This window comes from Elephantulus edwardii, unplaced genomic scaffold (genome assembly GCF_000299155.1).
Source record: "Elephantulus edwardii isolate Elephantulus edwardi_28Jun2011 unplaced genomic scaffold, EleEdw1.0 scaffold00232, whole genome shotgun sequence".
Lineage (NCBI taxonomy): Eukaryota > Metazoa > Chordata > Mammalia > Macroscelidea > Macroscelididae > Elephantulus > Elephantulus edwardii.
The window spans coordinates 2959001-2972437 of NW_006399982.1; the positions used below are offsets into that span (position 1 = coordinate 2959001).

The 13437-nt window shown below is 38.6% G+C and overlaps 1 protein-coding gene across 1 annotated transcript in view; it reads left to right on the top strand.

Annotated features, from left to right (window-relative positions):
* UBE2R2 (ubiquitin-conjugating enzyme E2R 2) overlaps nucleotides 1-13437 on the top strand; it is a 107984-nt gene that overhangs the window by 50578 nt on the left and 43969 nt on the right. Inside the window, 1 exon segment of the mRNA XM_006903706.1 lies at nucleotides 10711-10797. Coding sequence (XP_006903768.1) covers nucleotides 10711-10797 — 87 coding nt within the window.

Consider the following 13437-nt stretch of genomic DNA (forward strand, 5'->3'; position numbering starts at 1 on the left):
TAAAAATTTTTTATTTTATTTTATTATTTTTGTGTGAGTGTACCGTCAAATCAGATCTGACTGGTACTGGAGGAAATTGTCCCTCCTTCCCCGGCAGAGCATCTGGTGGATTTGAACCGTTCGCCTCTGGGATTGTAGTTGCAGCTCCTTGCCACTAGGCCACCAAAGCTCCCCCTGAAGTTTACTTTTTAAGAGTTCAGTAAGATAATCAGGAAATTTCCTGTTCCTGTCCATAGTTCACTTTTATTTTATTTAAGAATGATAACATTCTGTATTACAGAATTCTAAATGAAGCTCTTTAGGTTGGGATTTTTATTAGCTTACTATGTCTTGAGGGAAAGTTTTTAGAACAAATTGGTTTTCCATTTAATTACTCTTACAGATTTTATATTTACAGCCCCTGTGTTTTAACAGAACTCTTTGTATTTCTTACCAGTGATTCTTATTTCCATTTATCCTTCTGTCCTACCCCTTCCTGCTTTCTCAACTTTCTCCCTGGGCAAATACTACCCTTTTGATTTTGTATGATTGATCTGAGACAAAAGTTGAACAACAGGATTGAGTTTACTCCTAGGCTCTGTGGTTACTAAGTTCTTAGTTCTTCAGCAAGTTTGGTCTAGGAATTTGAATTTTATTCCACATTTTTATCTCATTTTGTCCTTGACACTCTTCTGGATCCTTTTTAGGACAGTCAGTATTGGCAGGCAGGTACTATCCAGTTCTGGTCTCAGGGTAGTGGAGAGGGGAAGCTCATGCGATCCCTTAGTTTTTTGGGCTGTTTCTGTGTTAGATTAGAATTTCCGATCAGTACTTTTTTTTTTTTTAATTTGTGGCATAATTGGTAGTATCACTAGAATTCATTTAACCTTTTGCTAGTGGATATTTTAAAAGTTTACTGTTGGTTAGCAGCAAGTGAATAAGAAAACAAGCTTTTATTACTTTTGCTGGTATGTTGGAAACATAGCCTATAGCAGATGTGGTAAGCTGATGACATAGCAGAAGAACTAAGCAGTGGGAGTGTTCTCATTTCACACTAACTAGGCACTAGTCCAGATGTAGCAGTTAACACTTCCCATTTGTTGTCAACTAAGCTATTACCAACTTTGGTTGTTTTTAGGGCTGGAACATTTTTATTAACCTGTTTAATAAAGAGCAGGTTGGAAGGATAATTGACATAAATTTCATCATTTAGAATTTATTTTTTGTCATAGCTAAAATATACAAAAATAGTTAGTGGGATTGAGAAGCCAAATAGACTCCATTTTAGGTAGCCCTCACTCCATTTGAATAACCAAACCCTGTGTGTGGAAAATTTCTGCCCCAGCCATAAAATTTTGTCTTGACTCATTTTCCAAAATAGTAGTTGCTATTGTTTATGTAAACATTTTTGTACTCTGTACCCTTGATAAACCCAAGATATAAACATTTTTTACTGTAGCCTTCATAAACTCAAGATGGAGATGTTTTGTACTGAACCCGTGACTACATCACTGTTGTTGTTGTTATGTGCCGTCGAGTTGCTTGCAACTCATAGTGACCCTGTGTACAACAGCACTAACCCCTGTTCTATCCTGTGCCAATCTCACTGCCTCTGACACTTGCATCCCAATTACCCCAGTCACTGAATCAAGCCACCTCATAGAGGGTCTTCCCTTTCTGCGCTGTCCCTCTACCCTCCCAAGCCTGATGTCCCTCTCCAAGGACCGGTCCCTCTTTACAACATGTCCAAAGTATGTTAGACTAAGCCTCAGAATCCTTGCCTCCAAGGAGCAGCCTGGTTTAACCCTCTCCAGGATGAATCTGTTTGTTTTCTTGGCAGTCCATGGTACATTCAAAACTCTTCTCCAGCACCACAGCTCAAAGGCATCAATTCTCCTTCTATCCTCCCTAGTCATTGTCCAACTCTCTGATGCATAACAAGTGATTGCAAAGACCATGGCCTGTATCAGACGCACCTTAGTCTCCAGAGTGACACTATTGCTCTTCAATACCCTGGAGAGGTCCCTAACAGCAGACTTCCCCATCTCAATACGTTTTTTGATTCCCTGGCTACTGGTGCCAAGAGTGTTGACCGTGGAGCCAAGGAAACTAAAGCTGTGAACAATCTCAATGTCTTCACCATCCATCTTGATGCTGCCAGTTGTTCCAGTGGTGAGAATTTTTGTCTTCTTGACATTGAGCTTCAATCCATACTAAAGGCTGCAGTCTTTGACCCTCTGCAGCAAGCATTTCAGGTCCTCCTCAGTTTCAGCAAGCAGCATTGTGTCATCTGCATAACACAGATTGTTAAAAGATCTTCCACCAATCCTGACGCCATACTTCTCCTCATAGAGCCCAGCCTCTCGGATAGTCTGTTCTGCATACAGGTTGAAAAGGTATGGAGATAGGACACATCCCTGGCGTACGCCCTTCCCAGTTTTGAACCATGCAGTGTTTCCTTGCTCTGTTCTGACGACTGCTTCTTGGTCCAAGTATAGGTTTCGCATTAGCATGATGAAGTGTTCTGGGATTCCCATTCTTCTCAGAGTTAGCCACATCACTATACCCTTCGCAATATGTCAACAGCAGGCTATTGTAGGCTGGGCACATGTAGCTCAAAATCTAAAGGAGAGTAAAGATATAAAAGCTCCTAGCAGAAGCTAGGAGATTGAGGAATCCTGCTGTGTTGCTGGGACCACCCATTGCACAGCAAATAAATGACCTCACTTATAATCTGTAGTGTGTGTCTCTTAAATCTGTTGGGCACAACAGAATAACAAAATTATTCTAATACTGGCGACTATAAAAATTGAGTTCCAGACCAATGTAGTTTATTTACATATAAATTTTTTTTTTACAAAAGACTTCTTGTGCATGCATTGTAATGTTTCCCTTTCCTTGCCCTTAAGTTTTTTGCTTTTATACGTCACATTTGAGGAAAATAAAAAAAAAACAAACAGTAAAAGTTACTCAACACTTTATTGAGTTAAAAGGAAGATCTTAGTATGAGAAAAATTGGGGAAAAATAAAAGCATGAAGAGACAGTGGAATTTGAAAAAGAAATAAAGATGTTTAAAAAGATATACAAGTGAGCATTGAGGACTTAAAAAATGATGCTTTCCTCAGTAACAGCAGTCAGGAAATAAAGAAAACCTATTGCTCTGGGCTCTGGTAGCATAGTGGTAAGGAGTTGCACTGTCAGCCCAATGGTGGGCAACTCAAATACACCAGCTCCTCCTAGGGAAAACGATGGGTAATCTCATCCTGTGAGATTTGATGCTTTTGAAAACCAACAGAATGATTAACTCTGAGTTGCTTTAGAATATGGTATATTGTTGTTCTTATTAAATGCCTTGAGTTGTAGACAACTCATAGTGACCCTGTGAATAAAAGACCTGAACCCTGCTGTATAACTGCATTTCTTTAAGTTCATAAGAGTTTCTGGTGGAGGAGCTGTTTAGGAAGTGGATGCCACTTCTGCTTCCAAGCCTGTTTTTATCTAGGAGCTCCACCAAACACCCATCTACTATAGGTAACCATTACTGCATTTGACACTTCAGTGTCAACAGTATTTAGCATCACAGAAAACCCAAGTTATCGCTGTACAACAAATTGACAGACCAGTATTATAATACATTGAAGAACACAATTAAAACCTGGCCCAAGGGCCCAACTGCCATTAGGCCAGCAAGCGCTAATCAGGCATGGGTGTGACTTGACTAAGGTTGAGCACTGAAGCTGTATCTCTTCTACAGGATAATGGATTCATTTTACCAATGATCAAATCATGAAATAACTCCATTTGCATATTTTTAAAATAATAATAATTATTATTACTATTATTACTTTAACAAATGTTGACAGATTGTGGGTTTCCATTCATGGTTACACATTTTCCTCCACCCCTCTCCCCTAGCCCAGTTTTCGATGCAGCTGTGTCTTGTCTCTCACAGATTCATTGTTCACAAATAATGAAAATGAAAAAAATTCTGTGTTGAGGATTCAGAGGGTGTGTGTAACAATAATTGCTTTTGGCCCATTTCCTGCAAAGGACCATCTTAGAATGCTAAAGAAAGAGAAAACTCATCATTTTAAGTTTTGGTCAACTAAGGTTTGATTAACTAGTTATATTTTCAGTCACCTCATATGCATATAAAACTTGGCATTTGACTAAGGAAGATGGGTGAATTGATGACTTTGACTTACTATATTGGTTAAAAAAATGCTGAATATACCATGGATTTCCAAAAGAACAAACATATCTGTCTTGGAAGAAGTACAGCCGGTATTGCTTCCTAGAAGCAAGGATGGTTAACCTTCATCTCACTTTGGACAGTTTGACAAAGTTGTCAGGAGACGCCAGTTCTGGAAATAGACATCATACTTGGTAAAGTGGGGGGGCGGAGGGGGCAACCTTAAATTAACAGAGAGCTCAAACATGGAAAGGATTGTATTAGTTTCATTCTATTGTACTTAGGATTGCCATGAATGGGAGCCAATTAAGCAGTACTTGATAACAACATGGAATTGTGACTGTCCCTTTTAAACCTGTTGATTACACAACCGAGGGATGAAATAATACATCTAAAGTGTTGTTATGTGCCCGGTTGGAACTGATTCATTGCTAACCCTCCAGTAGGTTTTCAAAGGATGTAAATCATACAGGAAGAGATTGCTATCTTTCTCCTGCTGATCAGGTGACGGACTCTAATTACCTGTAGTGCACCTCCTTACCCAGCAGACCAGCAGCACTCTCTTGAACTGTGCTTAGTACTTTATAGATAGTATTTATTACCACTGCTGTCATGCTATTTACCTAGTCCCCCCCAAAAAAAACTAAACCTCAAAACGCAAGTCTTTTAATTCTTCCATTTTGTTCAACCCTGATGTCAAATCAGTTATTAAGTCTTGATTATAAAAGTCCTAGATCTCTCAAGTTTTTTCCATCCTGCTATTTCTTTTCTTTATTTACCTCTGTAAATCTTTCTACCTACTTCATCTTCTATAAGTTCCCTTACCTTGGCCTCAGTTTAGCCCTAGGATGGGAGTGGAGCTCCGTTGACAGCCCATACGGAGTTGCGTTGCTCATCCCAAAGATGGAACAGTAGCCCTGTGGGAGAAAGGCATTCTCCTCTGGTATTTACAGCCTCTGAAAACCTGCTGGAGGATCAGCTAGGAATAATTTTTTTTATTGTGCACCAAGTCATTATGATGGGGGCTGACTCATTGACAGCTAATAGTAACATCACTTTTCTGTAAATCTTCTCTGATCATCTTGGGTAGAATTAGGCTCACACCTCTCCTCCTTTATAGCACTTAGTAGATAATTCAGTTACAGCATTTAATTTGTAATAGTTTATTTCTATCTTTTCAGCTAGGCATAAGTCATTCAGGGTGGTTAGTGCTGTTGAGTCACCTGCAATTCAGAGCAACCCTAGGTTTAGCAGCTTTTAGCCTGCCCTGCCCTGCCCTGTCCAGTCTCACTGACTCTGCCTCACCTACCCCCATTGCCCTAGTTACTGTATCCATCTTATCTGGGCTCCTCCTCTCCTTCACTGTCCCTCCACCCTTCCAAGCCTGACGTCCTTCTCTAAGGACCAGTCCCTCCTGGCCACATGCCCAAAATATATTAGACAGAGCTTCGAAATCCTAGCTTCCAAGGAGAAACTTGGTTTTACCCTCTCCAAGACAGACCTGTTTGTTTTCTTGGTGATCCAGGGTATGTTCAAGACCCTTCTCCAGCACCACAACTTGAAGGCATCTATTCTTCTGTCATCCTTAGTCATTGTCCAGCTCTCTGATGCATAGCAAGTAATTGCAAAAACCAGACACACCTTAGTCTCTAGGTTGACATTGTTGCTCTACTTTGTAGAGGTCCCTGGTAGCAGATTTTCCCAGTACAGTTTGTCGTTTGATTTCCTGACTGCTAGTGCCATGAGTGTTAATTGGGGAGCCGAGCAAGCCGAACTGAACAACCTCAATCTCTTCATCAGTTGTGGTGCTACCAGTTGGCCCAGTGGTGAGAATCTTTGTCTTCTTGATATTGAGCGTCAATCCACTGTGTTCTAATATTTTTGTTTCCTATTATCTGTTACTCTGCTTTCAGCCAAGATCCATCTAACATCAGCAACGATATCCCTAGTGCCACGACCCCTTCTAAACCCAGCCTGGACTTCCGGCAGTTCTCTGCTGATGTGCTGTTCTAATCGTTTTTGAATAATCTTCAGTAGAGCAGAGAATACCAGAAGAATGTCTATCTGTGTTTCATTGATTATGCAAAAGCATTTGACTGTGTGGATCATAACAAACTGTGGCTGACTCTGAGAAGAATGGGAATCTCAGAACATTTAATGGTGCTAATGCGAAACCTATACTTGGACCAAGAGGCAGTAGTCAGAACAGAGCAGGGTAACACTGCATGGTTCAAAATTGGGAAGGGTGTACACCAGGGATGCATCCTGTCTCCATACCTTTTCAACATGTATGCAGAGCAGATTATCCGAGAAGCTGGGCTCTATGAGGAGAATTGTGGTATCAGGATTGGTGGAAGATCTCTTAACAATCTGCGTTATGCAGATGACACAACCCTTCTTGGTGAAACTGAGGAGGACCTCATGCACTTGCTGCGAAGGGTCAAGGACTGCAGCCTTCAGTATGGACTGAGGCTCAATGTCAAGAAGACAAAGATTCTCACCACTGGACCAATTGGTAGCATCAGGATGGATGGCGAAGAGATTGAGATTTTTCACAGCTTCAGTTTGCTCGGCTCCACAGTCAACAGTCTTGGCACCAGCAGTCAGGAAATCAAAAAGCGTATCGCGATGGGAAAGTCTGCTGTTAGGGACCTCTCTAAAGTACTCAGGAACAACGGTGTCTCTCTGGAGACTAAGGTGCGCCTGATACAGGCCATGGTATTTGCAATCACTTGTTATGCATCAGAGCGTTGGACAGTGACTAGGGAGGACAGAAGGAGAGTGGATGCTTTTGAGCTGTGGTGCTGGAGAAGAGTACTGAATGTACCATGGACTGCCAGGAAAACAAACAGATTCATCTTGGAGAGGATTAAACCAAGTTACTCCTTGGAGGCAAGGATTCTGGGGCTTCATCTGACATACTTTGGACATGTTGCCAGGAGGGACGGGTCCTTGGAGAGGGACATCATGCTTGGGAGGGTGGAGGGACAGCGCAGGAGGGGAAGACCCTCTATGAGATGGATTGATTCGGTGACTGGGGTAATCGGGATGGGTGTGTCAGAGGCAGTGTGGTTGGCGCAGGATAGAGCAGGGTTTAGGGCTGTTGTGCATAGGGTCGCTATGAGTCAAAAACGACTCGACGGCACATAACAACCACAACAACAACATTGTCTGTTACTACTTGGCAACATGACTGATCCTCAGTAAATCTATACTGAGTGACTGAATAAATTAAACTCTATAATATTTAAGATATTTACATTCCATGGCAGTGAGTTTTTTTAAAAAAAATAAAATATAGGAGTCCTAGGGGCATGGTGATTCAAGTGCTTAATATTAATGAGCTGTAAGGTTTGTAATTTCAAACCTACCAGACACTAAGTGGGAGAAAGATGTAGCAAAAGTGATACATAGTCTGTTTTCTGCTGTTAAACACTGAGATCCTTCAATGAATATATTTGGATAAACTCTGGTTGGCAGTTGATAATTTCTTTCACTGTATAATATGACATTTTAAGATTTTAAAACTTATAGACCCCCATTTTCAGCATTTGATGGGGTCCTGGTAATACAATGATGAAGCACTTTACTGCTAGCCAAGAGGTTGGACAAATTGAGCCTCCCAGCTCTTCTGTAGGAGAAGGATGTAGTGGCCTACTCTGTACAGATTTATAGCTAGGGCGCTCTGTGGACATTTCTGACCTGTCCTATAAGGTCACTTTGAGTTGAAATTGACTTAATGGAGAACAATAAAAGCTGGTGAGGATGTGGAGAAATTGGAACCATTATTCACTGTTGGTGGGAGTGTAAAATGGTGCAACCACCATGGAAAACAGTATGGCGCTTTCTCAAAAAGTTGCAAATAGAAATACCATTTGACCCAGCAATTCCACTGCTGGGAATATACCCCAAAGAGACCATAACTGCCACCCAAGCAGATATATGCACACCATGTTTATTGCAGCTTGTTCATAATAGCAGAGTTAGAAACAACCCAAATGCCCAACAACAAATGAATGGATAAAGAAGCTGTGGCGTAGTCACACAACGGAATACTATGCTTCATTGAAAAATAAGGAACTCATAAAATATTATACAAAATTGCTGATCTTGGAGGACATTATGCTGAGTGAAGTATCTCAGTCACAAAAGGACAAATACTGCATAATGCTACTGTTGTAAAACGGAACTGACATTGGAGTTGGGGGGAAACTAAGAAAAGAGAATAAATAATGTATACTGCATTGAAACAGATGAGGGAGAGAACTGTTTAAAGGGAATATATCATTAGGTATTATTTTCATGACAAGAGTCCGTAATAAGAGCTGTAAAATAAAGTGTACTGGAGGGGTTTATATCAATGAAAGAAATTTTTTTCTTTTTTTAATTAATTTTAATGGACGATAGAGAGACTTAGGGTTTCCAGTCATTCATTGTTGCACAATTTGTTTTTCCCTTTTCAAAGAGAAAAGCCAACTGGGAGGAGGAGTGGACAGGGAGGAAAATGTGCAACAATGAGTGAATGGAAATCCAAAGTCTATAAGCCTTCATTAAAATCTCAATTAAAAAAAATTTACTTAATTGCACGGTATTTGGTTTTGGTTTTAGATCATTTTGGTGAAGTTATACTGTATTTGAAAGTATATTTGGTTGGTCTATTAAACGGCTTAATTTGTTATATTTCCCAACATTTTTATTTGTGTAGATGTTGCTGTAGAAAAATGAGCTACATTGACACTTCAGTATATCTTCTTCATACTTTTTTCCCTAGAGGTTTCTGGTTAAGATACCCTATGTCAACAAATGATGCCAGGAAGAATGTTTATCATACTGGAGGAGATCTAAATCAGGTCAACTACAGATAGCTTTGCACCTGCCATCTTCTCTGAGAACTATCAGACAGAAATGTAAGAACAGTTCTATGAGATTGAAACATTGAAGAAGCCTCATTCCTGGTTTTGACCCTTCTGTCAGTTACTTGGATGTTGGTTTTTACTGTAAATGTGAGATGTTACATTTAAGTCTACTGCAGAGCTCTAGAAATGGAGGTGGGCCTGGGCCGAGGTAAAGCACCATGAAACCCAAATGTCTACCTTCTTTTTTTTACAAAAACAAAACAAAAGAGTTTATTATAAGCCTTTGGTTATTTTCCAGAGTTTTTAAAAAGTTGGCAGCTTTTACAACTTTTCTCACATCCTTTGTTGCAGAGGTAATTTTTAGAGCTTCTTAGTCTACTATTTTCATTGATGTCCTTCCATTAGTTACTCTTCGTTCTCTAAGCCCTTTTCTCCCTTTCTTTTAATGGTACTATGAAATGAACCTTTTTTTCCTATACTCTTTTATATTTGAAATAAGGGATACTACCAAAAACACTTAGTGTAGCAGTATTTATAAATGTTCATGATATATGTGGAAAGCAGTTTGGCATTTCCTTAGAAAGTTAGGCATTTGGAAGTACCAGTTGATCTAATAATGCCACTACTAGGTATATAGTCAAAAGGAATAAAAGCGGCCACACAAACAGATGTATGCAAACACCTGTTTTTTTACATTATTTACAATAGTAAAAACATAAAAAAACCCCAGGTGTCCAGCAGTGGATGTATGGATAAAGAAACAATGGCACATTCACAAAGTAGAGTTCTTTACTACACTAGAAAAATGATGAATTCCTAAGACATTGCATAACTGGATGCATCTAGAGGAATTTATGCTGAGCAAAATAAGTCACAAAAGGACTACTATGGTATAAATTGGGTGAAGGGAAAAGAAACAATACATTTTGATCAGATATGGTAATTAAAATGAAAAAGCACAGTGTATATGAGTGATTGAATGAAACTTTAATTACAGTGTTAGGAAATATTTATGGATGATTGAATAAAAAATTAGTATGGTCTGTAGTCTAAAAATTTAAAAAATTAAATCTTTGATTATTGTATGATAAAAGTGAAAAAAATAGAATAGCAAATGAATGTGTTCATTTTTAAATTAGTTTTGTAAATAAGTTATGTGCAAGAAAGCCACTGGAACTTTGTCAAAATATTGTTAGGTGAAGTCAAGTTAATTCATAGCAATTTTATGTATAACAGATTGACACTCTGTCTGATCTTGCAATGTTGTTGCAGTCACTATGTTAGTCAGTTTCCATGAGGGTCCCTTAAAAAGAACTGGCCCCTCCTGATGACATGTCCCAAGTGTGTGAATCTAAGCGTCACTATTCTTGACTTTTTAGGAGCACTCCGGCTATTAGTGATTATTTCCTGGGTAATGAATAAATGCTTGTTAAATTTATGTGCGTCTTAAAAAAGCAAAAGAACCACAACAGAAAACTTTGTTTTGCAGACTTATTCTAAGATTATACAGTTTTTATTACACAATGAAGCAATGAGGTACACCCCTGGTTTAGTACACCATTTCAGTTGTATGAGTCCATTATTGAAGGGAGTTTTGGTTCTCTGGGGTAAATAAGGTAGATTATTGGACAGATTAATAAGTAATAGTCTTATACATTGATGAGTATTTTATTTTTTTCCAGGCGCATATTAAATTTCCTATTGACTACCCGTATTCACCACCTACCTTCAGATTCTTGACCAAAATGTGGCACCCCAACATTTATGAGGTAAGAAGTACCTATAATACATTTTTTTTGAGATTAGTTTTTCAGTGAATATATTTTTAAATAGCCCATGTATCTTTGTAAGCTGTTGATAGTTTTGCACTTTTCCTTAGCAGTTTGTTCTTTTAATTGTTCGAAATTGAAGTTAGTTTTGTAAGACTTACTGTGTATTTTAGTTAACATCAAGGGTTTAATCTTTTGTCAGTTCCTATTAAGATTATAATGCATACATACTAACATTTGCATTTTTAAATTTAGTGGATGGTGATAGAAATTTATTTTTTATCCTCTGACTTCACAGCAAGGGTCACCTGTGACTATGATCAGAAATTCAGCTTTTGGGGGGGATTTATTCCACTCCGTTTGGACTGGCCTCCTTTCAGGAGTTGTTGCTGAGCATTGGAGAGCCTCTTTTGGAATAAATCCAAGGTGAGGTGTTCTACTGGACAAGTCCACATACCTGGGTGAAACATTGCTAGTTTTGTTAGTGAACAATACCTACTTTTTTGAGATAACCCTAAGTATGTTAGAGCAATGAATTGTTTTTCTCACGATGATGTATATGACAGGGCTCGGGCATTTTTTTTTTCCCCCCTCTTCTCTACCAAGCTGAAATCTTTTCATTGCAGTATTGGCTCTTTAGTGATCTAATTTTATTACTATCAAAGCCAATCATTAGAATTGCTTTTATACTTGAAGCTTTAGTAATTTATTCCCTATTTTTGGTCTGGCGAACATTGAGAAGAAACTTTGCCTCAGAATCAAAGCATCCCCCGCTTAAAAAGAAACCAAACCAGCAAAACAACCCAATCCCAAACACATATTATGGTCTAGCTGATTTCTACTCATAGCAATCCTCTATCAGACTTCAGAAGGAATAAATCTTTAAGGAGGAGACTGCCATTCCTCCCATGGAGTGGCTTAGTGGACTCAAACGTCTGAACTTTTGGTTAGTGGCCTGGCATAATATACACCCCTCCACCAGGACTAAGCAGTTTTTTAAAGTACTAGGAAAGAAATTAGGAACCTACTTTGGGTCTTGAACTTGGAACACGGTCTTTAGGAAATGAGGACATCTCAGCAGTGTTATAATTTCATAGTCTTCTCTTGTTGCAAGACAGCATCTTCATTTTCTTGCCTTTTAAAATTAGAATAGTTTTGAAAATGTAAGATTTGTTATTTTCATCCTAATTACATTTCCTTTAAGAACCCTTGAAGTTCTTTTGGGAGTCAATGGAATATTCAGTACTCTACTCCAACCACAATCCAAAGGCATCAGTTCTTCTGTCATCCCATTACACATCCTATCACAATTATTCATTGTCCAACTTTCAAATGCATTGGAAGTAATTGAAAAGATATGACTTGAATCAAGATAACCTTAGTCTATGAACTTTCATTGTTCTTTTAGCACTTTGGAGAGGTCCTTGACAGATTTTCCAGTGCTATACATTTGTCCGTGATTGCTGGGTATTGATTGTGGATCCCAGGAAAATTAAATCATTGACAGCTTTAGTCTTCATCTATCATGCTAATTGCCTATGATCCAGTGGTGGAGATTTTATTATGTTGAGGTGTAATTTATATTGAAGGTTGTAGGTTTTTAAAAATTTTTTGGAAAAAAAAATTGCAACGAGTGTTTCAGGTCCTTTTCACTTTGAAGAAGCAAGAGTGATTATTAGCTTTATTAATATTTGATATACAAATAGTCAATAGTGAATAACCCTATTCACAGTTGTAAACTGTAAGGTCCATAGGTCCACTATTGCAAAGAATTTGTCGTCAGACTACTGGCTTAAAGATCAGTAAGTAATTCAAACCTACCCCTTCATTCTGTGGAAGGTCTCAATGAACTGCTTACATTAAGAATACAGCAAATAAAACCCTGTGGAGCTGTTCTGCTCTGTGACACTCCATTTAGCAGTAGCTGTTAACTGGTATTCTGTATAACAAAGTTAACATGTTGTTGTAGAATAGGCTATAGAAACAAGCCATTGTTTTATAAATTAAACAGAGTTCAATATACATAGTATTTTGGGGCCACTATTTGTTTAAGTCTTACTTTTAAAACTGTAGTCTTGCAGGCAGTCTAGCTTGAGCCGGTTCATATAGCCTACCTTCCAGCAGCTTTCTGAGGCTGCAAATCTCATGGGAGGAGATTGCTCAACATTCTCCTTTGGAGTCACTGGTGGATTTGAACCTCCATAAAGGTGAAGTCTTTGAGTTATCAGCACCGCTCCCTATGAATGATACCACCAAAGTTCTCCTCAAGTAAAATAAATAGATTTTAGATTTCAAAAGATACGGGGACCCACACTTTCAGCAAGTTATTAAAGTAAGCAAGCTTATGATCACTTGTTTTCATCTTTTTACATAATTTCCAGACTCCTTTCAAAAACCAACCAATCAAAACAGATAACTAGGATTTGTTATCATCGTTGTTGATTGCCTTCGAGTCAAGCTCGACTCATAGGGACCCAATGAACAAAAGGCCCAAAGCTCCTCTACAAATACTGACATTTATCGAAGTTCTTAGAGTTTCCATAAGCATGTTATTTAGGAAGTGGATGGCATTCCTGCTTCCAAACCAGGAATAAGATAAATAAATGTCTTTTATTTTTTTGCTTTTTCTTTTTTTAGCCT